The following is a 23179-nucleotide window of genomic DNA, read 5'->3' on the forward strand; positions in this document are numbered from 1 at the left end:
CCTTAATCTGCTTTTCCTCTTCTGTTGCTTTAACTTATAATTGCTGCCTTAATAAGTCTATTTCCTTCAGTTTCTAGAATGGTAGTTGGAAGGGACCCTGAAGGTCATCCAGTCCAACCCCCTGCAATGTGCAATGTGAGGATCGAACCCCAAACCCTCAGACTTAGTCTCATGCTCTTTTGACTGAGTGATCCAATTTACTAATTCTTCTTATTAATAATTTTATGGTTTTGTCTTTCCTGTAAACTACTTGGAGGTATGTTTTTATTTTTTGCAGTAGATGTCTCTGGTGGGGGGGGGGGTGTCGTCTGACCGTCCCCTGCTGGAGACAGGGAGGTGGGTTGGCTGGGTCTGATTCCGGCCCGGTCCTGGTTCCTCCTTCTCCATCACATCTCCTCTTGCTCATAGACATAATTCACTCTCGAAAACAGCACTTTTTGTCCCCATCCGAGCCGGGCTGGGTTTGCTGAGTCGGGGCTGAGTCACCTCTCCTGCGCGGCGCGGTTGTAAAACCGGATCCTCTCTGGGTGCAAGCGGGGTCAAGCCGCGTGCCAGACCGATGGCTGACCCGTCACCCACTTTGGCAGGGGTCCGACTCGCCGCGGAGGGGCCCCAACCCTCCGCCAAAAAAGGAGAGAAGAGCTCTGCGCCTTTATTTCCTGAGTCGGGGAGTTGCACAGATCCTGCGTCTCGCCAGCTCGGTCGGGCGCGCGTTTGCTCCGGAGCAAAACTGACACTGTGGGATTTTGCAATTAGTGAAACCAGTGAAATTAGTAGGGCGTTTGTCTGTTTTTAAGGGTGGTGGGGGAGGTCAGAGAGAGAGAGAAAGAGAGAGAGAGAGAATGGGGTTTTGAAGAAAAATGTGCAATTTGCAAAGTGCAGGAATGGACTTCAGGCCTGGGGGGGTGCGGGTTGTATTAGGGAGAGGTTTTTTGAGGGGTGGATGGAGCTCGCAAACTGCATGCGTGGCTTTTCTCCCCACACACCCGAGAAAAAATGTGCAAGCTCCAGCGAGTGAGTCAGAGGAGTGTGAAACCACGAGTGATATTTGCACAGCCCACGCCACGCGCCATCCCACGCCACGCGCCCGGCTGCTCCTCCTCCTCCTTGCATAGTGGGGAGGGGGCACAGCGCCCCAACTACCCCACTACCCTCATCAAAGCCCACTTTTATTTTCGCTCTCTCCGTTGCCTGCAAACAAGTCTCTTTTATTTGAGTGCAACAGGTTTGCATTTAAAAAAAAATATATCCCAATGATTTTGAAGAAAGAAAAGCAACCCCAACGGTTTTGTAGGGAAAGCCTATCCGTGCATGCCGATCCAACCGCCTTGCGTACTTTATTTTTGCAATTACTATGAATTTGGCGCTGTGTGTTGCATTGCCGTGCGTTGCTTCTTTTTACGCGATTGCTGCTGTTCTTATTAATTCCTATTTCGCCCTGGCTCCCTCCTACTGCAACGTTTCGGGGAAATTCTGCAAAACAGGGACGCGCAGCCAGAAAGCTCCCCATTGGGCCCGGCCCTGTTTTCTGTGGAAATCTTCTCCTAAGCAGGAACTGCTGCTGCTGCTGCTGGGAAAAATAAACCGAAACTCGCTTCTTCTTTTTTAAGGGGGGGGGTGGAAAAGAAAAAACAAACACGCAATTCTTTGAAGCAGCAAAAAACAGCCGCGCGAGAGCAAAGCGCCTCCTTCGGACTTTTCCCAGTTGCAACATTTCTCCTCCCCCACGTGGTGGCTCCTGCGCGCCTCCGCCAATCCGGGGGCTCCCGGAGCCGACCTTTGTGGCTCGAGAGCCAATCAGAAGGAGGAAAGGACCAATTCGAGCCCCGCCCCTCCTGGGGAGGTTATAAAAAGCGCCGTCAGCTGCTCTGGCCGAGTCAGAATCCGATCCGCCGCCGAAGCAGCGCCTGTGCTGGACTGGATCTTAATTTCTCTTTTTGTGCATTGTTATTTTTCCTCCAGCACTTTGGAAATTGTTCTTCCGCTGGGATTTATTCGCAGGACCTTCTGGATTTTCTGGCTTGTGGGGAAACGTTGCTTTGCTGGAAGAAAGGAAGGAAAGGAAGAAAAAACCCACCAATTTTTCTGGCATTACCTGGACTGGTTTTTTTCCCCCCTTTTGCGCCACTGTGGATTATAATTGCAACATGACTCTGGAAGAGCTGGTGTCTTGCGATAACACAGAAAACAAGTAAGTTTGTGTCTGGGGGGAAAAAAAGTGGAGTGGAAGTTTCTGCTGTGGATTTTTTTGCTCCTGGTGCCAAAATCTCATTTGTTCTCTCCCTTCTTCTCCCCAAAAAGGATGAAGTCAGTAAGTGAAGCTGTGGAGCAGCTCCTGGTGGCGGCCCAGAGGCAGGGGGCCTTGACAGTTGGGGTCTACGAGTCTGCCAAACTCATGAATGTGTAAGTCATTTTTTTTATTGCATTTTTTCTGGCTCCAGTAAGTGACTCTTGTGGTTTGTGTGTGTGTTTCAAAAGCAAGGCTTTGTCTGTGCCGCCAGTTTAGTTCAAATTCACAGGGCGTGCGAATCGTTGCTTTTTGAAACATACAAGCAACTATATTCATTTATTTTCAGAAATGGATAAATGACGTTGCAAGGCGGTGGGGAGGCAACTTTGATTTGCATCTAGGAAAGCCAAACCTTGCAACAATAAAAAAGTAAAAAACAGAAAACAAAAAGTAACTTACTTATAATATGTAACTATAGAAATAGATGGAAACGGGTAACTTTTAGTATATACACTTTTGTAACTAAAAAATAAAGCATGTAGCTTTTTAATGGGCAACTAAAATGCACATCTTCTTAATAGGTAGCTAAGATTGTGTAGCTTTTTAATAAGTAGCTAAAATAAAATATGTAACATTTTAATAGGTAGATAAAATAGAGTGTGTAACTTTTTAATAGGGGGCTAAAATGAAGCCAAATTTGCAGATGGGCTAAAGGGAGCGGTGGAGGCAGGGAACGACCCTGGTTTGGGGCTTGGGCTGGAAAGAGCCGCCCTTAACTCTCCTGCCGCTTCCTCTCCCCAGGGACCCGGACAGCGTGGTCCTCTGCCTGCTCGCCATCGATGAAGAAGACGAGGATGACATTGCCCTGCAGATCCACTTCACGCTTATCCAGGCCTTTTGCTGTGACAACGACATCAACATCCTGCGCGTGTCCGGCATGGAGCGGCTGGCGGCCGTGCTGGGAGACGGCTCCCAGGACACCGCGGAGCCACAGGACCTGCATTGCATCCTGGTGACGGTGAGTTGAGCTGGCAGCGCCCACGTGGCCCTGGCATGCCCGAGGTTTCCTGGGACGGTGCCAGGAGAGGAGCTGCACATGCGGGACTCGCCTGGTCGGGAAACGGGGAGGGTGCAGGCCGGCCGGGCGCAAGGAGCATGGGGATCAATGGAGCGCACCTCCGGGGGTGAAGCCAGACTGCTGTGTTAGCACCACCAAAGTGACCCTCTGGGGCACAAGCCTGGGCAGTGTGTCTGGTGGTCCACCAGTGTGTCTGGTTCCCCCCACAGGGGGAAATGCCCAGCCTGCAAGCCTTAGCCTGCAGGGGAGAGATGGGTGCAGGGGAGAGATGGGTGCTTTCACGCTGCATCCTGCAGTTTAATAGTGTTTTGTGTCTTAAAAACAGAAGTTCTGGAGGTGGACAAATGTGAGGGACAGCTTTGGGGGAGGTCGGCCATCATGTCCTGGCCAGCCGCCATGGGAAGGGGGCATATCACCCCAACATGTCTAGGGGCGAAGGGAATAGTCTGTTGTCTCAGCTCCATTTGGGAAACTGACAAGCTCCCCTGACTGGCCCAGATCGGAATGTCCTTCCTCCTCCAGGGAGGGGAGGAATTCCTGAAATGTCATTTTTGCTCCTGTGTGTGTCTGTGAGAGAGAGAGAGAGAGAGAGAGAGAGAGCGCACATGCGCAGTTTAGCCCAGCCAGATGTGAGCTGTGTAAACAGCACTTCCTGAGCTGCCTTCTGGATTGCAAGATGGGGGCAGAATGCTTTTCTTATTATCTATTTACCATGTTTATATGCCCTCCAGGAAGATACAGGCCCCTCAAGGTGTCATATGCAGTTCTCCTCCACTCCCTCTCTCAGTCCCCACAACACCCCTGTGAGGTAGGCTAGGCAGAGAGGTATAGTAACTGCCCCCCCCAGCTCACCCCCTGAGCTTCATGGCCAAATGCAGGGATTTGAACCCTGGTCTCTCCTGGGTCCTTGTATTCTGACATTCTGGACAGGATCTTGTTTTTGCAGCTGGAGGTTTCATGTGTCTTCCCTCCCCTTCTCTCCCACAGAACCCGCACACAGATTCCTGGAAGACCCAGGGCTTGGCAGAGGTTGCCAGCTACTGCGAAGAGAGCCGCTGCAACAACGAGTGGGTGCCCTATGTCACCCTCCAGGCTCGCTGAGCCGCCCCACGATGCCACCTTGCCAACTGGGAAAAATAAACCAAGAAGGGAAGAGAAAGCGTTCTCTTTTGTTGTTGTTGTTAAGAAAAAAACTAACCGAAACCACGACTGGCCGCCCCAGCAGAAGCAGAGTGGTGGGTGGTGAGTCAGAGAGACGAGGCGATGGTGACGAGATGATCTTGGAGGAGGAGGCGGCGGCTGCCTGGTGACCTGCTGACTTGCAAGCTCCTGCGTCAGCTGACTGCTCAGCAGGAGGAGGAAGAGGAAGAGGAGGGCCGCGCCTTCCTTTGTGCTGCCGGGAAAGGGATCTGCTGCCTTGGGGAGGATTGCACAGACGCCCTCTTGCCAAGAGAAAGGCAGACGGAAGCAGAATCCTTAGCATCTGCGGGACAGCTTTACAAAAAAAAGACAGTTTGCAAATGAACTCCTTTTTTAAAAAACTTAAAAATGAACTGGATGCAGAGAAGTTCTTATTTATCTATTTAAGAGAAAAAACACGCAAAATGACTTTTTTGCACTGAGAGAGAATCAAATACATCTATATATTCTTATATCTGATTTTAAAAGCTGCAATAAAAAATTTTGTTACCTTCTGAAAGCGAATTGTGACCTGTGTTTCTTGAATCTGCCATCTCGTTTGCCAACCTGGTGCTGTGCCCAGAGGCTTTTTTGAGCTGCAGGGGTGGTGGGTGTTTGCAGCCTTGGAGCACACCAGCTTTGCAAAGGCAGACTTTTTCCCATCGAGTTGGGAGGGACCCCTGAGGGTCATCTTGCCCAACCCCCAGCAATGCAGTCCTCAACAGGGTTGTGAGGTCATTGCCCTGCAAAAAGCTGGTCACCTGAATTCTTTGTGGTTGAACAAAAGACTTCAAAGTAATGCATTGATTGTTTGATTGATGTTTGACTTATATTTTTTAATGCCACTTTTCATTCAAATGAGTTGCATAGTGGCTTACGAACAATGAATAACAACGATAGAACATAATAGAAATGCAGCTTAAATCAAATGGAATCATATAAAATAATTAACAAATCTTCACTGAAACAATCACAATCTATAAAACACGGTTAACAAAGCAACAATGGAAAAATAAGCTAAGCATCACAATTACTCATTTAGCATTGAGGAATACACTATGTAGGAAGCGTCCAATTTCTCCAGCAAGGCCTGCAAGTCCCTCCTGTTTATAGAAAGCCCTTTCTGGCGGGTTAAAAACTGCAGCTCTAAAATGGTTTTGCCTGAGATCAAAACTTTTGACTATTGGATCATACTTGATCTCACACCATTTAGAGGAATGTTATTTTTAAAATAGAAAATCTGGGAGCTATCTCTGCAAAACAAAATTCTAAGGATTGCTGGGAGAGGGAGTTGTAACCTGCGGAAGCAACTCACTTTTGTCAGGTGTTTGGAGTCGGTTAAAAATGGCCAAATAAAGCAGCGTCGCCTCTTCCTTAAAAAGATGATAATACATGTTTCAGCTTCTTGCCTTAACCTGCCCCCAAATGCTGTGGTTTGCGGGCAGCAGAAGTCAAGAAGGGGAGCCCCTGATGCCAAGCCAAGAAGGTGAGTGCCGGGAGACCAAACTTCTTAATAATTGCATTTATAGCCCAGCTTCTCTTTATTCCGGAGAGCTCATTTAATCCCACAACCCTGTGAGGTAGGCCAGGCCAAGAGACAGTGAGCTGCCCCGAAGGTCAAGCTTCACAGCCAAACAGGAATTTGAACCCAAATCCTAGCCTGACCCTCTAACCACTACACGGCGCTGCCTTTCAAACTGCCTCACTGACTCCACCACAGTTGGTGCTTTCTGAAAAATCTGCCAGTGTCTCAATGGCCAAAGCCCAGGCTCGTTCCTCGGTCACAAGTGTGCAAAATCCGCATTCTGAGCTGGTCACCCGGCCTGGGAGGGGGGTGGCTGGACTTTATAAAAATTGCTCTGACTTCACAAGAGCCCTGTGACCATAATTCCTGTTTCACAGAAGAGCAACGGGGGTTTTCCAACCTTGTGACTCGCTGGTGGCAGGTGGTCTCTGACACCAAGTAACTGAGCAAAAATGCATAAATCTGAGTCAGGTATCCACTGGAAATGGAAAGAAGTCAAAGGTACTTTTTACTATACGTGGTGGACATTTCGAATGGCTAAGGGTTTGGGGGAGATGGTTTACAATGAGGTAAAGAAAATATTTAAGGCGACTCTTAAAAAAAACCCCAGAAGTCAGTCCATTACGGATAACTGAGATGAATGTTCCAAAAAGGCAGACAAACTTATTTCTATGTGCAGCAATGGCAGTGATGGTATTATGTATGCAAAAATGGCAAGAGGAGGCGACACCTTCCAAAGGAGAGGGGCAGATAAAATGGACAGAATATGACAAACTATAAAAATTAGAGATCAAGCAGAGGCAGGTTTTAGGGAGGATTGGAAAGCTTTTGTTGAATATCTAAAGAATCATTGTAAACATGTAAAAACGCAAGTAGGATTTGAATGAAGGAACAGCAGTAAAATGTGTACAGTGGTACCTCAGGTTACATACGCTTCAGGTTACAGACTTTGCTAACCCAGAAATAGTACCTCGGGTTAAGAACTTTGCTTCAGGATGAGAACAGAAATTGTGTGGCAGCAGTGGGAGGCCCCATTAGCTAAAGTGGTGCTTCAGGTTAACAACAGTTTCAGGTTAAGAACAGACCTCCAGAACGAATTACCATATTTTTCGCTCTATAACACGCACCAGACCATAACACGCACGTAGTTTTTAGAGGAGGAAAACAAGAAAAAAAATATTCTAAACGAAACAGTGGATGTATGATTTTTGTGGTTCATGCTGTGGCCACAGACATGTGATCTGACAGTGAGTTTGGAGTAGCCCAATGCAAAAATCCTGAGGATCCATGTGGATCCATGCTTTGTAACCATGTTTTTGCACCACTGCGACCCCAGGCAACAGTGGGTGCGTGATTTTTTTGGTGCAAGATGTAGCCATGGACATGCTATGTGATCTGATGGTGAATTTGGGGTGACCCAGTGCAAAAATCCTGAGGATCCATGTGGATCCATGCTTTGTAACCATGTTTTAAGTGGGGAAGGAAGGAAAAGCACTCAAGGGACAAGGAGCACGCATGGGGTGTGTGGAGAAGGATGCTGCTAATAATGCTATTTAGCGAGCTGAGTGGGGAGGAAAGAGGGACAGAGAGCCTGCTTGCTTTAAAGGAGCCAACCGGACAGGAGCCGCTTACTATCCTATCCTCTCCCGCTTTGCTCCTTTAAAGCAAGCAGGCTCTCTGTCCCTCTCTCCTCCCCACTCAGCGGCTCTTCTCCCGCTTTGAGCGAGCCATGGAGGAGGGAAGGAAGGGGATCCTCTGCTCACAACTGCAGCAGATCCCCCCCGCCACCCATAGGCATTTGCTCCATAACACGCACAGACATTTCCCCTTACTTTCTAGGAGCAAAAAAGTGAGTGTTATGGTGCAAAAAATACGGTAAGTTCTTAACCAGAGGTACTACTGTATTTGGGAACAATTGGAAAGGATAGGACATAGAATAATTATAATATGCAGCAATATTAGAAAAGAAGAGGAAACCATGGTGTCTTGCCGAATGCATGGTGGTTCTCATAAAATGAGATTAAGAAATAATACAGTCATACCTCGGGTTGAATATGCTTCATGTTGAGCGTGTTCGAGTTGAGCTCCGCAGCAACCCGGAAGTAACGGAGCGCGTTACTTCTGGGTTTCGCTGCTTGCGCATGCGCAGACACGGCGAAAAGAGACACACACGTGTGCAGACGTGCCATCACTGGTTACGTTTACTTCTGGATGCGAACGGGGCTCCGGAACGGATCCCATTTGTATCCAGAGGTACCACTGTACAAAACACGAGTGAGAAGATTAAAGAGTTTATTCTAAACAGCAAGCAATATATAAATAGCCCATCAGCCTGTGCACGAGCTTCTCTAAAACTCTGCCCACAACCATCTGATTTATAGACAGCTAGCCTGTGTGGCTTGCCTCACTTTCTCAAAACAATGTCCAACATCGAAGAAGGTACCCAGCACTACCACATCCTTCCAACTAATGAGGGCATTAAAGGTGTTCTGTCAAAGTCCTTAAGGAACAGAGGCAGGAAGAGTAACTAGGTCAGATCACTAACTCCTCAAAATACAATTTATCTTCCGGATAGATTGCCCAAATACACCAAGGGGGGGGGAGGGGAAGTCAAATGGTGAATGAAAATCAATTGGAAAGTATTGTTTTGTATTAAATTTGTAAACTATTGAAATTTTTAAATATATGTTTTTAAAGGAACTTGGCAAGGGAGATGGGGGCTGGAGGAGAACTCTCCATTGGCCTTGACCACTAGCCATGCTGGCTGCTGGGAGATTTGAGTTCAGGATGCTCTGGAAGTCCCTGGATATTCCCAGCCCCAGAGTTATAAAAAGGCAAGCAAGTGAGCAGCCAGGATTACAAGAACTGCAAGCTCAGAACCTTAGAATTGTATTTGATATTCTTTATTGAAAAATAAAAAGTACAAAAGTACAAGTGCACAGAGCAAGATAAGACACAAAAATGAAGAAACTAGAGATAGTACCCATGTAGAAAACTAAACAGAACAGAACAACAATATTGTGTACATTGCAAAAATAAAAAGCATTTTTATTGTAATTAACCAGACCTTAACCTAATATGGTATTTATAAAAATGAATTCCAAATATTGTCAAATTTGTCCATGACAAGTCCATGTTTGTGTATGCATCTTGTTCATGTGTAGCAAGTTTGTACTACTACTACTACTAATAATAATTTTAATATTTATATGCTGCCCATCTGACTGGGTTGCCCAGGCAACTCTGGGAGGCTCCCAACAAAATATTAAAAGCACAATAAAACATCAACCATGAAAAACTTCCCTGAAGATATCCAATTCAATTGTTAAAGGGAGTTGCGTTTGCCCTTAATACAGCAAAAAGACAGATACTGATGACCTGGAAAAATAGAATCATAGACTTGTAGAGCTGAAAGGGACCCCCAAAGGTCATCTTGTCCAACCCCCACAAGGCAGGAATGGCAGACATAGAATCCCTGCCGGATGCCCATTCCACCTCTGTTTAAAAACCTCCAGCGAAGGAGAGTCCACCCCCACCAGAAGCCTGTGTTTGCAACAAGATGCAGGAAACCTGCATTGCAGGGGCTTTGGCAAACTGACCCTCAGAGCCCCTTCCCACACTACAATTCTGTGATTTTGTAACCCATGAAATCCATGCCGGCCAGAGAACAGTCCTTATTGCTTTATGATGCTGCAAAGTCTCTCTTGTTGCCGTTGCAGCAAAACATTTAACCAAGTGGTGGTGTTTTCCTTGTAAACTCTTTTCCACAAGCCACTAGCCCTCAAGATGGCTTAGAAGGAGAGGCCTGGCAGCATCTCAAGAGGCAGGAGTTCCCCCAAACCAGAGAGAAGTCTTAGCAGTCAGCAAAGGCTTTTGCCCCTCCTTAAGAAACCACAGGAGAGAGGATTATGTAAAGAAGATGCACCCCAATTTGCATGCTTATTCTCTCTCCATCCCTTCCCAGGCTCTCCTCTTTCAAGCTTGTCTCTGCAGACTCCAACACAGCAGAAAGTTTTTGCTGCAAGGTGGATTTTTTTCCTTTTTCTGTCTTTCTCTTTCAAAACCCCCTTTAAAAAAAGTATTTTCTATTAGATTATTTCAAATGCAAAGCAACAAGGTAAAATAACCCAGAAGCAAGGCCAAATTTCCGAACCCTTCCTCAGGCTGTGAATTCTGGGGGGGCTTGCTCAGTGTGCGCCCAAAAAAGGAGTCACCGAAACATGGGTCTTTCCAGACGCAGCACCCTTGGGTGCTCACCCAGGCCGGAGGGTGTTCCCGCTGATCACACAGTTTCTGGCTTTTCAGCGTCAGTTGGGGGATTTCTTTTCCCCTTTGCGATGCTGTTGTAGGTGGAAAGAGAGCGATAAAAAGCCACCTTTCCTTTCCCCTGAGGTGTGACACACTCACAAACACACGCAGCCTCCTCAACCGCAGGCCCAGCTCTCTCTGGGGTGTTTTCCTGTAAGCTGCAGATGAGATCTGGGCCGGCAACCGAGACGTTGGGGGGCCATGGCTCCCCACCCCCACCCCACTCACCACCCACTGGGTGCCCAGGGTGGGGAAGCCCCTGGTGCAGGGGGAGTTTCTGAACTTTGAAGTCTGGTTTTTTTTTACTTGTTCCACTATTTAGCAGAGAAAGCGCTGGTGCAAAATCATAGAATCATAGAGTTGGAAGAGACCACAAGGGCCATCGAGTCCAACCCCCTGCCAAGCAGGAAACACCATCAGAGCACTCCTGACATATGGTTGTCAAGCCTCTGCTTAAAGACCTGCAAAGAAGGAGACTCCACCACACTCCTTGGCAGCAAATTCCACTGTCAAACAGCTCTTACTGTCAGGAAGTTCTTCCTAATGTTTAGGTGGAATCTTCTTTCTTGTAGTTTGGATCCATTGCTCCGTGTCCGCTTCTCTGGAGCAGCAGAAAACAACCTTTCTCCCTCCTCTAGGTGACATCCTTTTATATATTTGAACATGGCTATCATATCACCCCTTAACCTCCTCTTCTCCTCTTCTCCAGGCTAAACGGCAAAAGGACGGATGCAGTGGAGTGCTCGCTTAGCACGCAAAAGAGGGTTGGGCTAGATGGCCCCTGGGGACCTCACTCAGCTCTACAATTCTAGGATGCAATGGGTTTTGGGGTTTGGAAGAGGGGAAGAGCAGGTTCTGGAGCGGATGGGAGCGGGAATTAAGGGAAATGGTTGTCTAACTCTGCAAAAGGTGAACCTCAGTCAGGAAGGAGCCCCTGCAGAAAAGGCCCTTCCTCCTCAGATCAAGTTTACTCAGGAGTAAATCTCACTGGCTGAGGTTTGGGGGAGCGTCCAGGCTGAAGCCAGCTTTTTGCAAAAGTTGGAGCCTGTGAGCTGCTCCTGTTTGGCTCTGCACCACTAAGTGGGGACGATGTCACTGTCTGGCTGCTGTTAGAAGTTCAGGAGCACACAGCCTCCCTGGTCAGTAAGAAGCCTGCACTGCCTTTCGCAGCTCAAGTGACTTTGCATATTTCTCCCCCCCCCACCCCCAGTTTCGGATTTTACAAAGGGCTCCACCCAGAAACACACACACAGTTTCTACCCTTTGCAGAAAACTCAGAAGTCCACATTTTGCCCACACCAAAATTGGTGGCCTATCTTGGACCCGCCTGGCTTCTGGTCCTGGCTGGCCTCCCTGCAGAAGTGGGAAACAGCCAGGGATTTCCCCCGGAAGGAAGAGATTTCAAGCTCACAGAGGAAATAGGGCGAAGTTTAAGACATCAGAGAGGGAGAGGGAGCTATGCAAATACAGCCATCAGGCCAAAAAAAGCAAAGCCCCACCTTCAGAAAGGCTCCAGTTTCTGAGGAGGCTGTTTGTCATGGCCAGATGGAGCCTCCACACCCAAGGAAGTCTATCTCTAAATGCCAGGTGCCAGGGATGGAACACACACTTCTCAAATGTTTAGCTCCTGGCATGTCCTTGCTCTGTCTGTGCCTTTTGGGACTCAAAGTGAGAATACAATTAAAACAGGGTGGCAGGTGAAACCCCCCCCCTCCTTCTCTCTCTCTCTCTCTCTCTCTCTCTCTCTCTCTCTCTCTCTCTGTCTCGTCTTAAAACTTCACTGTGTTACAGCTGGAAAGTTTACAATGCTTTGGACTTGCGAAATGAGCATGTGCTGCAGCCCAGCTCTTGCAAAGCACAGCTTAGACTCCCCACACTCAATTTCAGTTGTGTTTACAGGCAGAAACTGTGCAATATGAAAATGATCTCTAGGCAAGGCCCCTTGGTCAATGGGAGCTCAGTTCTTGCACATCATGGCTTTGGCTTTGTGGGAGGGTGGTTTGATCCTTCCTAGTAATCTGTCCGTGGAAAATTATGCAATGCAAAATTAACATGCAGTTTAGATGAGCTCTTGCAAAGCACCAGGCGGCGGGGGGTGGAGTGGCTCAGCTCTTGCAATGCATGACTTTGGCTAACATGTGTGTGTTTGCACACTCATTCTCAATTCTGTTAGAATCATAGAATTGTAGAGCTGGAAGGGACCACAAGGGTCATCTAGCCCAACCCCCGGCAATGCAGGAATCTTCTTGCCCAGTGTGGGGCTCGAACCCATGACCTTGAGATGATGGTTAACTAATTTTATTATTTATACGCCAGCCATCTGACTGGGTTGCTCCAGCCACTCTGGGTGGTTCCCAACAAAATATTAAGAACACAATAAAACATCAAACATTAAAAACTTCCTGCTACAGGGATGTCTTCCAAAAATCAAAGAGTTGCTTATTTCCTGGACATCTGATGAGATTAAGAGTCTCATGCTCTCTCTAATAACATGCACCTGAGCTCTCAACTATGTTATAGCTGGAAAGTTTGCAACACTTTTTGACTTGCAAAATGAACATGGTCTGCAGCTCAGCTCTTGCAAAGTGAAAGTGCCTGCACTTGGTCAATTTTAATTGTGCTATAGCCGGACACCATGAAATACTATATTAAAAATGCCGTGCGCCCCATATCTCTTGGCAACGAGCTTCTGTTGACGGGGAGCTCAGCTCTTCCACATCACGTAAGAAGTAAATGGCTGTAAGTCACCTTGAGGGTTTTTTTTAAGTGACTACCGCAGAAAGTTTGATAAATGACAACCCTCAGTCTCTGTGGGGTGTGTGGGGTTTAACCTTAATATTAATCTGACAGCAGTGCAAAATTAACAAGCACGGCACCCTGGTGTGATGGAGCAGCTCAGCTCTTGCACAGTGCAGCTTTGGCTGGGCTGAATCCTAATCAGGCGCCCTCGGCGCCCCGTGCGGCCCTGACCTAGATGGCTCTTGCTCGGCCGGCTCGGTCCTCCGGGAGGGAGACCAGCTTCTTCCCTCCTGGCCTCTTGACCAACCTCTCGCAAAGAGGCTGGTGACCTGGATCTGCTTTGCTCACACCCAGAGCTGGTTGCAGTTACCTGAAGAGGCTTTTAGAGAACAGGCAGCACCTCACCCTTTGATTGCTCATGAGGTGCCTGCCATAGTGACTCCCCGCTTTTCCAGGGTGCTCCCCACTATCTTGAAAGGGGGTTGGACTAGATGGTCCTGGGGGGGTCCCTTCCAATGTTACAATTATATGATTCTGCTTCTTTCCCCCTAAGAATCTTGGGAGCTGCAGTTTTCAAAGGTTCTGGGAACTGGAGCTCTCTGAGGGGCAAAACTACAGTTCCCAGAATCCTTTGGAGGGAAGAATGTGCATTCAATGGCTTTAAATGTTTGCTGTGTCTCCTAGTCGGGTAGCAACAACAAAACCTGCTAGCACATTTTCAAAGCTCAGCAGGATCAGGCAGGGTCTCAAATTGGATGAAAAACCAGAGGTTTGATTCCTGCATTGCAGGGGGTTGGACTAGATGACCCTCTGGGTTCCTTGCAACTCTAGGATTCTATAATTCCCTTTATCTGTACGCTGAATTTTCCTCAAAGGCTTCAGGGAGGTTTAGAACATAGGCTGCGTACAAGCCATACATTTAAAGCACACAAACCTCCTCTGAAGATTCCTGGGAACTGCAGTTTGTCAAGGGTGCTGGGAACTGTGGTTCTATGGTGAGCAAACTACAGTTCCCAGGGTTTTTGGGGGGAAGCAATGCACTTTAATTGCATGTTGTGCACAGAACCTGTAATCAGCTTCCTTCCTTCCTCCTCAGCAGCTCATTATGTCTCCCTCACTTGAGGAACAATAATTTTGGGTTGCCTATGGCCACAGTCTACTCAAAAGTAGACCCACTGAAATTCAATGGCCTGAACTGGTTGTGCATGCTCATTTCAGCGGGATGTAGTCCATAATACTGTTATCATGTGCAGCACAAGTAAGTTCTAGGAAAAAGTGTCTTTGCCCCAAGGTGCTTACAATCTAAAATTGGAGGGGGGACAGCAAGAGACAAGAGAGGAAGACAAGGGGGCATTTCCAGCTCTGTTCTACTCTTAACAGCTTTCTTTTCGTCTGGATAACTTGATCCAAAAACGTCTATGTGGCTCCATTTGTTTGTTTGTTTATCCTTTATTTATTTTCCAGAATAATATTTAGGTTCTAAATAACAAAAAGTCCAGGTATTTGTCGTTTTTGAGTCAGAAGCAGCGATTGCACAGCTCAACAAATGCAATGCCTCGAGCAACCATAGAACCAATAACTATGGACCCCCCGCATCGGTTTGGACGCTCTTAATTAAGATTTCCCGAGCGAGGACCGGTAGCCAATTAAAATAATCTTCATTGGGAACTGAGCTGGGAAAAAGCAAACAAGGCCACTAATCAAAAGGAGGTTCATTCTTTGTCCATTTGAAGAGATAAGCTTGGCAAAAGTGAGATACGCTTGGCAGGAGGTCAGCTGCCAGGTGCTGGGCTTTGGAAAGAAGCCAGATGCCAAGCAGTCCTGGCTGCAAGGCAGGAATTATTTGTCCGCCTCTGGGTTCCTTCCAGCTCTACAATTCTATGGTCTTTTGTGCTGCCTTGGGGGAAACAGATAGATAGATAGATAGATACTGTAGATTTTAAAAAACAAACCTGGTTCATAAGAAGAGACTCCTCTCCCCTGTGGAACCTCCCGAGACTTGAGCTAGAGAAGCTGAAGTCTGCAGTGCTTCCTGTCTCCAGGATACCCCTGCCTCCTTCATCCCTGTTATTCAGCTCCATCGGGAGGCATGCAGGAAATCCAGTCCGGCTTCCGCTAACATACTTTCACCTCCATTCTCACAGCCTTGAGGACTGGCTCCTTGCTTTTGCATTATCCTTTTTAACAAGGCAATGAGTTTTGCCATGAGGGCCTCCAGTAGAGTCAAAGGTGGACTTTTTTGCGCGGGGTGTGTGTATGTGATGTGTGTGTGTCAATGCAGAGACCTCCCATGACCCCTAAAAAAAGGGACCCCCCCAGCCCCTGCACTCAGAGATGAAGCTACAAGATGCAACCATTCAGGGAGGGGGACCCCTCAGATCTCCCAAGGATATTCCAGACTCCCCTCCCAAAACTTTGACTTTTAAAAATAATATATAAAAAGGTGTGTGTGTGTTCATAATTTTACAAGTGTCTGTCATTTCGCCTCTTCCTTGCCATTTAAAGCAGGGTTTATACAAGATCTGAATAGATCTGCCAAGGGGCAGCCCCACCGAAGGTGCATTGCAGTAGTCCAGCCTGGAAGACCCTGGAGTCCAGTATTAACTGACATTATTCCCCTGCTGGATTTACAGGGTTTCTAACACACACAGAGAGAGAGCCATAAGCCCATTATGGGTCAGGTATTCACTTCCAGAAATAGTCTACGCCTCTCCCCAGTGCAAGTGGGGCACAGCCCCATGACACACTTCTCGCACTCGGCTCCTGGCAACAACAGCAGCAAGCCTGCTTTAATGAGGCCCACTTCCTGGAGGGTGGAGGGAAAACTGAGGCAGGCAGGGAGAGCTAGATACCTCCCCCCCCCCCCCCCGCCGCACGTGGCCAGCGCCAGGAGCAGGATCCTGGGAGAAGGAACCCGGGCGTCCTGCTGGAGCAGACACCTCCCTTTAATGAGCAGAGGTGAAAACAGAGCCTGCAAAACAGGAAAACAGGAAGCGCCTCTGGCAGTTGCAGAGGGAGGAGGTGGCAGGGGCAGAACGGAGGGGGAGGGCAGGACAGCTGCTCTGCTTGCAGGGGGTTGCCCAGCCTCCAGAACTGACCTGAAGTCCTCAAGGTTTGCTGGCCATCTCTGGGTTGGGAGGGACTGAATCTCCAGGAGGACAAGAGGCTGTTTATTCTGTATATGAAGAAGACTCTGCCTGCATCTTGCAAGAGTCAGCCTGGCAGAGGTTGGCTGCAAATTATTGCAGGGACTCTTCCCTTCTTCCGGCTTGCGATGTCGGCAGATGCCTTACTCACAGTTCCATTTAGCTCAGTACTGATTCCACCGTCTGGCAGCCACAGCTCTCCAGGGTCTCAGACTCGGGATTCTCCCAGGCCTACCTGGAGACGGCCACATAAATTCTGTGTGCAAAGCAGGCGTTCTGCTGTGGAACTATAACCCACCCCTTTTAAATGAAGTTAAGAATCCAGTCCTCATGGTTCTGAATGGGAAGTGCCTGCTGGGCACATTTAACGCACATCCTTCCCCCCTGAAATAATCATTGCTGGGAACAGTAGCTCTGTTTCCCAGGACTCTTCGGCTGGGCAGGGAATGTGCTTTGGGTGCATGGTGTGCACTCAGGCCACATGAAGCTGTATCGGGAGCAGTGTTTTGAGGGACTGCGGATAAGCCATGAGGGCAGCCGAGGACACGGCCCACTTTGTCCCTCCGTCATGTTCCTCCTTGCAGGCCTATTTATCAGCGTTGACTGTCTGGCCTCTTGGCAAGGCGCCTGACCTGCGCACGGTTCTTGGTGTTCCTGCCCTGGAACGGCCTCTCCTTCCTCCCCCCTCCCTGCAAAGGGACAGTCCTCACCTTGTGCTCACCTGGGCCCTTGGGGAGAGGGCAGGTGAGGGGCAATGGGGGGTGCATTGGGGGGACATGTAGCACACAGCAGGGACTAGCAACTTGCACCTTATCTGTGTCTTTAAATAAATGGCCATTAATTTAACCTCTTTCCTTCCTCTTTCCCCAGACTGGCGTTTTTTCCTCTCTCGGCTGCAAGAAGAGTCACATGAGCAATTCCTAGGAAAAGTTTGTTCTGTACAGCCGAGGAGGAGAAAGCAAAGTCACTCTTGGGCTTTTCCAAAACAAGTCCAGCTTGGATTGGGGCCAGGCTCCGAAAGATGTTGAAAGAGCAGCTCTGGGAAAACATGAGAAGCTCTTCAAGCTTCTAAACCAGAAACCTCAAATGTCAGGCAGTTCAGCGCTTGTTTTGCAACAGGAAGGGAAAAATGCAATTTTATTCCTGGTGCATTTAGGGAAGGCAGAATCCTGTTTTTCAGCGACTTTGGATGGTTGCATCCTGCTCAGAGTAGATCCACTGAAACTAATGGATCTCAGTGAGTTATCTACAGTCCTTCCAGCATGTCTACTCTGATTAGGGCTAACGTTGGATGCAGCCCCTCTTTGATCCCATTAAGGTTTGCAAGAGGAGGAGGATCCTCTGAGCAGTTTTTGTTTTAGTTTTGCAGGTCTCTCGCTGCCTCTCCTTCCAGATATCATCTGCCAGGACATAAGAGTCTCCTTCTTTGGAGGTCTTTAAGCAGAGGCTTGACAACCATATGTCAGGAGTGCTCTGGTGGTGTTTCCTGCTTGGCAGGGGGTTGGACTCGATGGCCCTTGTGGTCTCTTCCAACTCTATGATTCTAGGATTCTAGGATTCTAAGAGCTCAACCCTGTTTTGCTCCAATTAATGGGGCCAAATCTTTGCACAGGCAGGAGGTCTGGGTGGATGGGTCCCCCGTTGGCCTGGCTTAACAGCCACCTTCTTCTTCTGTCCTTGCAGACCCTCCAGCTCCAGGGGCAGTCTATCTCGATTCCTGGGTTCTCAGGGCTGTTTGGCCACTGTGAGAGCAGGCTAGATGGGTCTTTGGGGGGCCTGATCCAGCTGCAAGGCAACCCTGAAGCCCTGGAAGTGACAGGCTCACCCCCACACCTCCGAGCTGGCAGGTGGCAGGACCTTGGAAACTGATGGAATTGGTGGAATATGCCGAATTGGCAAGTTTAGCAAATAAAATCAGAAACCAAGATGAGGCAGGAGTCAAGGAGGATTGGAAAGTATTTGTAAATTATTTTTCAAAAACACTGTAAACATTTTAAATTAAAGTAACATTGTGGAAAAGGTATAGATAGAATGACTATAATATGCAGCACTAATTGGAAAATTGGGGAAAGCATGGAGGGATGTGGGGGGTAGCCTAAGGTTAATTGATTGTAAACCAGAAAACGTTGTAAATTCTTTGGAAATATTTATTATTATTATTATTATTATTATTATTATTATTATTGTTGTTGTTTTAAAGGAATGTTTTGCTGACGTTCCTGTAAGCCTGTCTAGAGATGCAGAGAGGAAGCTTGCTGCCGGGAGTCAGGTGTGCCTCCAGGTGAGCTGAGGATGAGCAGGCGGGGCAGGAAACACAAGTGAAGCCACACCGCCTTCCTGGCCTGGGCACGGGCGGGTCTGGAGTGGCGGAAGCCAGAGTCACCTGGCGTTGTTTTGCATCTGAACCTGCGTTGCAAACTATCACCTGCATTCACCTGCCCAGAGATGGACTCCAACTCCCAAGGATCAGGGGATCACAGAACCACAGAATTGGAAGGGTCCCCCAGGGGCCCTCCAGCCCAACCCCCTCTGCAATATTATCCCAGAAAACCAAATTGAAATAATAATGTGCAATGATGCACCTGTGCATGCACAGAGTGCATTTTTCGCTTGCAACAAATGGTCTAAAATGCTTCCATTTCTGAGAGAGCGAGGGAAAATCCCACCCTGTGTCTAAATATAGCCCAAAGCATTTGAGGATAATTCCCTGGTTCCCCACCCCTCCTATCTCTCCATCCTGCTCCTAAAGGAAGGCCTTTTTCTCCAGGCAGACTCCAAATCAACAAAAGAGGCCAGATGGACAGGCCCTAAAAGCCTCAGAGAAGAGGCGTCTGGGTGGCTCTTGGCGACTGTCTGGGGAGCAGCAAGATAAACCCCAAAAGGGCACAAATGTGGGTCCTCCGCAGCCACCAGGAATGTGCTCTGCAGGCCTTATCGCTGCCCTTCCAGGAAGTCCTTTTAGGCTCTTGAACAAAACTAGTCTCTGCTTGATATGGGGAAGGAGAATCTTCACTGCAAAAACGAAAATGCAAAAATTGCACCCGCCCTGTTCATGTGAATTTTGTGCCATTTGGTGGTGGGGGTAGTAATTATGAGGCTGAGACTTCAGCAGTTTCCAGTCCATTCCTGGTGGTCCCAGTTCCAGGTGCTCACATGAGGGCTTAAAACCCAAAGTGACCCCTGCAGACCCCCTGGGTGTTGAGACGGGCAGAAGGGGTTCTGCAATGCAGGAATGGCAGCTCAAGAATCCCCAACACGTGGCCACCCAACCTCTGCTTAAAAGCCTCTGATGAATCATAGATTTGTAGCATTGGATGGGACCCCCAAGGGTCATCCAGCCCAACCCCCTGCAATGCAGGAAAATTGCACTTCAAGAATCCCTGGCGGATGGCCAGCCAGCCTCTAGACCAGGCATCCCCAACCTGTGGCCCTCCAAATGTTTTGGCCTACAACTCCCATGATCCCTAGCTAACAGGACCAGTGGTCAGGGATGATGGGAATTGTAGTCCAAAACATCTGGAGGGCCAAAGGTTGGGGATGCCTGCTCTAGACCCCCCAGCAAGGCTTTCCTTATCATCTTTTTAAGAAGATCTTCGCCAAACTCACAAAAGAGGAGAAGCCTTCTTGGCTTTTAGCCATGACCACTAAAAATGGAGCCTCCACTTCAAAGAGCAGTCTACCTCTGAGCTGTGGTTTCCCAGGTTGGGCAACTGGTTAGCCAGCCCTGGAAACAGGATGTTATGCTGGATGGAGCCTTGCTGCCATGTGAATATATTTTTGCAAAGTATGCTCTCTCTCACACCCCACAGCGTTAATTCATAATAATAATAACAACCTATTTCTGCTTGTGAAGGGAAAGTCTCTTCCTGAGATGCTTAGTCAGATGGGCAGCAGCAAAAACATCAGGCAGCTCCCATGCAAATGTCCCCAGAGGAAATTGGCACTGCGGCTCCGTCTCTCCACCCAGCACACATCCAGGATCCAGGATTTGTGCATGAGAGAGGGATCAATTAGCTGGGAGGTTGTTGGTTCATTTGTGTCCTTTGTGAGCAATTGTGGTCCACCAAGACCCCGAGATCCTTTTCACATGTCCTGCTAGTGAGCCAGGTGTTCCACATCCTATATTTGTGCATCTGGTTATTCCTGCCTAAGTGCAGGAACCTTACATTTGTCCCTATGAAAATTCATTTTGTTAGCTTGTGCCCAGGTCTCCAGCCTATTTAAGATTATTCGGGGCAACCTTTTCACATTCTGCATTTGGGATTTTTGACCCTTCAAAGCAACAGAAAAGGAACTTGCAAAAGTCAAGGAATCATTTAATGTGTCTTATAGCGGGGGCGGGGGGGGGGTTGTCCTGTGCAGCACAGATTAGCACCCCCCCCCCCGCTCCCAACTGCCAACTGTAATGGGAGTTGTAAGTCAAATAATGTGTCTGTCTATCTATCTATCTATCTATCTATCTATCTATCTATCATCTATCTATCTATCTAATCACCACTCTACTTTTGACTTTCTCCTCCAGCAGTCACAGAACCAGAGCCGCAATGCAGCTTCGGGAGCGTTGCTGGCTTCCAGTTCAAAACAGCCACTACAACCTAAGCTGCTAGCCCTCATGCCACAGAGACTTGGAAGCGTGCAGATGGAAACGTGCCGTGACAGATCAGAAGCCAGGAGGGCGGCTGAGTAAGCAAAAGGTTTCTGCTTGCCATGAGTAACAAAAGGCAGAGGGAATTATGCAGGCCTTATGCAAACCTGTTTGACTTGCCTGATGCCTATAGCTTGCCAAATTATTCTCATTAATTTAATAGTGTGTGGGTGGGTGGGTGGGTTGTGTTTTTTTGGGGGGGGTTTAAAGGGGGTTCACGGAAAAGAAAGGCAGCAACAAAACAGGAGACAGAGGGCCCCAAATAGTTCATTTCTAAATTTCATTTCATACCCTTGAGGAAGTGCTTCCTGTGATTGCAGTGCAGGGGTTGGGCTGGATGACCCTTGGGAGTCCCTGCAATTCTATGGATCTATGAAAAAGGCCAACTTTTAAAAGAACCACCTTGCCTTTGGCAAGACAGTTTGTTTACATGGTGTGTTTTTTTTTAAAGTACAGCTGTACTTGTTGTTTAGGGAAAAAAAGAAAACAATATACATTTACAGATGTAGTCAGGCCTGAAATGTCTCATTCCAGCGTGCTATAAATAAATCCCATTTTGCAAGGCGTTGCTCTGGGTGTGACGCTGCTCCCTGGTTTCTTGCAACATGTTGGTTTGGGTAAGAAGAGGACGCTCCGAATATGTTTACTCCACAACCTCTGGAGGAACTGGGCATCTCAAGTCCCAGGCAAGCCATTGAGAAATGACAAATCTGATGGCAGTTCATAAACAAGGAAGATAGCAGATGGCTGCATGCTGAGTCAGCTAAGTGTTCTCGGCTCTGACTGGCAGCGTGAAGGCTCTCTGGGGTGTCAGACTCAGGGTGCTGGACCACCGAGCTACAGCGCTTCGTGTAAAAGCGAGCCAAGGCTCCAAACGTCATGCTTCTGCACAAAAGAGTGCCATCAATAGTTGCCACAGTGAGTTAGATGCTTGGTCCATGTAGCTCAGGGCTGCTCCACACTGACTGGCAGCAACAGTTCTCCAATGTTTCAGACCCGGGAGCCTCTCTTAGCCCTGCCTGGTGATGCTGCCAGCGGGGATGGAGCATGCCAAGCAGGCACTCTGCCAAGGAGATCTGCTCCTGCACAAGGAACATTTTAAAGCAGAGGTTGGGCAGCCATCTCTAATGGATGCTTGAATTGAGAATACTGCCTTGCAGGGGGTTGGAGTAGATGACCCTCGGGGTCCCTTCCATATATATTTCTATGATTCCTGCAATGCAAGCCATTGGGGGGGAGTGTAAGACAGAAGAAAATAACTTATTAAAACCAGGGCCATTCCCTGAGAGGCGAGGCTCTCTTGCAGAGGCACCCAAACGCCTCAAAAACGCATCTCAGGCCTTCTCCCTTTGGAGAGGAGCGATGGCACCGCCAAACCCTCCTCCGGTGAAAGGGCTGTGTGTGGAAATGCTGGGATTGGGGCCAAGAGGCCTGCTCACCTTCCCCTGCCAAGCCGGTTGGGCAGCCTGGTTCTCTCGGCCAGGGGGGGCAAGAGCGGCTCTGCCACACGGTACCGGATTTCCGCTTGGGTGTCGGCAAGGGTGACTTGCCGGGAGACGCGTGAGGTGCAGGGTGGGGCCCCAGAAAAACAAGCACAGTTTGGCAGCCGCAGGGAGGACTGGGCTGGCCCTTCGCCTCGGCTTTCTCCCTTCGTCGGCTGAGCAAAGGGCCAGACATCCTCGGGGCAGAAGGACTCAGTGCATCTTGCTGCACATTAATGAAAATGCAAAGCTTGGGCACATGATGGGATCCACTCTTCTTCTTTCGCAGGAGCATGAGGTCTGGAACCTTATTTATCTGTTACTGTCCAACAAATGTTTGCATCTCACAAAGCTGAATGCCAGAAGATTCCTGCACCGCAGGGTGTTGGACTACAGGACCCCCGCGGTCCCTTCCAAGTCTACAATTCTACAGCTCTGTGAAAGAAAGCAATTCTTCACATGGCACGTGGTTAACCTGTGGAACTCCCTCCCCCAGGAGACAGTTGATGGCCACTGACTTGGAAGGCTCAGAAAGGGGGTGAGATAAATTGATGGCACATTGTGAGGTGATTGATGGCCACTAGCCAGGATAGATCTTCTCTGCCTCCACAGCTGGAAGGGGCGATGCTTCTGTGTAGCTCAGCTGGTGAGAGCCTGGTGCTGATAACGCCAAGCTTGCAGGTTCGTTCCCTCTATGGGGCAGCTGCCTGTTCCTGCATTGCAGGGGGTTGGACTAGATGGCCCCCAGGGTCCCTTCCGACTCCACCATTCTAGGATTTTAGGATTACCAGTTCTGCTACACTGGAAACTGCAGGAGGGGAGAGTTGCTCTTGTACTCAAACCCTGCA

At 48.5% G+C, this 23179-nt stretch overlaps 1 protein-coding gene and 1 long non-coding RNA gene across 2 annotated transcripts; both read left to right on the forward strand.

Annotated features, from left to right (window-relative positions):
• The first annotated feature begins 1857 nt into the window (after positions 1-1857).
• Positions 1858-5007, forward strand: GADD45B (growth arrest and DNA damage inducible beta). Its single transcript, XM_080988688.1, has 4 exons — positions 1858-2191; positions 2302-2403; positions 3032-3248; positions 4296-5007. Exons 1-4 carry the CDS (start codon positions 2148-2150, stop codon positions 4407-4409), a joined length of 477 nt encoding a protein of 158 aa, XP_080844814.1. The 5' UTR covers positions 1858-2147; the 3' UTR covers positions 4410-5007.
• Positions 5008-17820: 12813 nt separating this feature from the next.
• On the forward strand, positions 17821-23179 carry LOC308467203. The gene is made up of 3 exons (XR_013981164.1): positions 17821-18486; positions 20728-20888; positions 22621-23179. It is a non-coding gene; the product is annotated as an uncharacterized lncRNA (long non-coding RNA).

Source organism: Podarcis pityusensis (assembly GCF_964106645.2).
Source record: "Podarcis pityusensis genome assembly, chromosome: 18".
Taxonomy (NCBI): domain Eukaryota; kingdom Metazoa; phylum Chordata; class Lepidosauria; order Squamata; family Lacertidae; genus Podarcis; species Podarcis pityusensis.

What these genes read in the sequence shown, in the direction of transcription:
- GADD45B (XM_080988688.1), top strand. Translation starts at nt 2,148, where the DNA reads ATGACTCTGGAAGAGCTGGTGTCTTGCGATAACACAGAAAACAA. An exon ending in TGCGATAACACAGAAAACAA is followed by an intron (nt 2,192 to 2,301) that starts GTAAGTTTGTGT and finishes CTCCCCAAAAAG; the next exon opens with GATGAAGTCAGTAAGTGAAG. An exon ending in TCTGCCAAACTCATGAATGT is followed by an intron (nt 2,404 to 3,031) that starts GTAAGTCATTTT and finishes TCCTCTCCCCAG; the next exon opens with GGACCCGGACAGCGTGGTCC.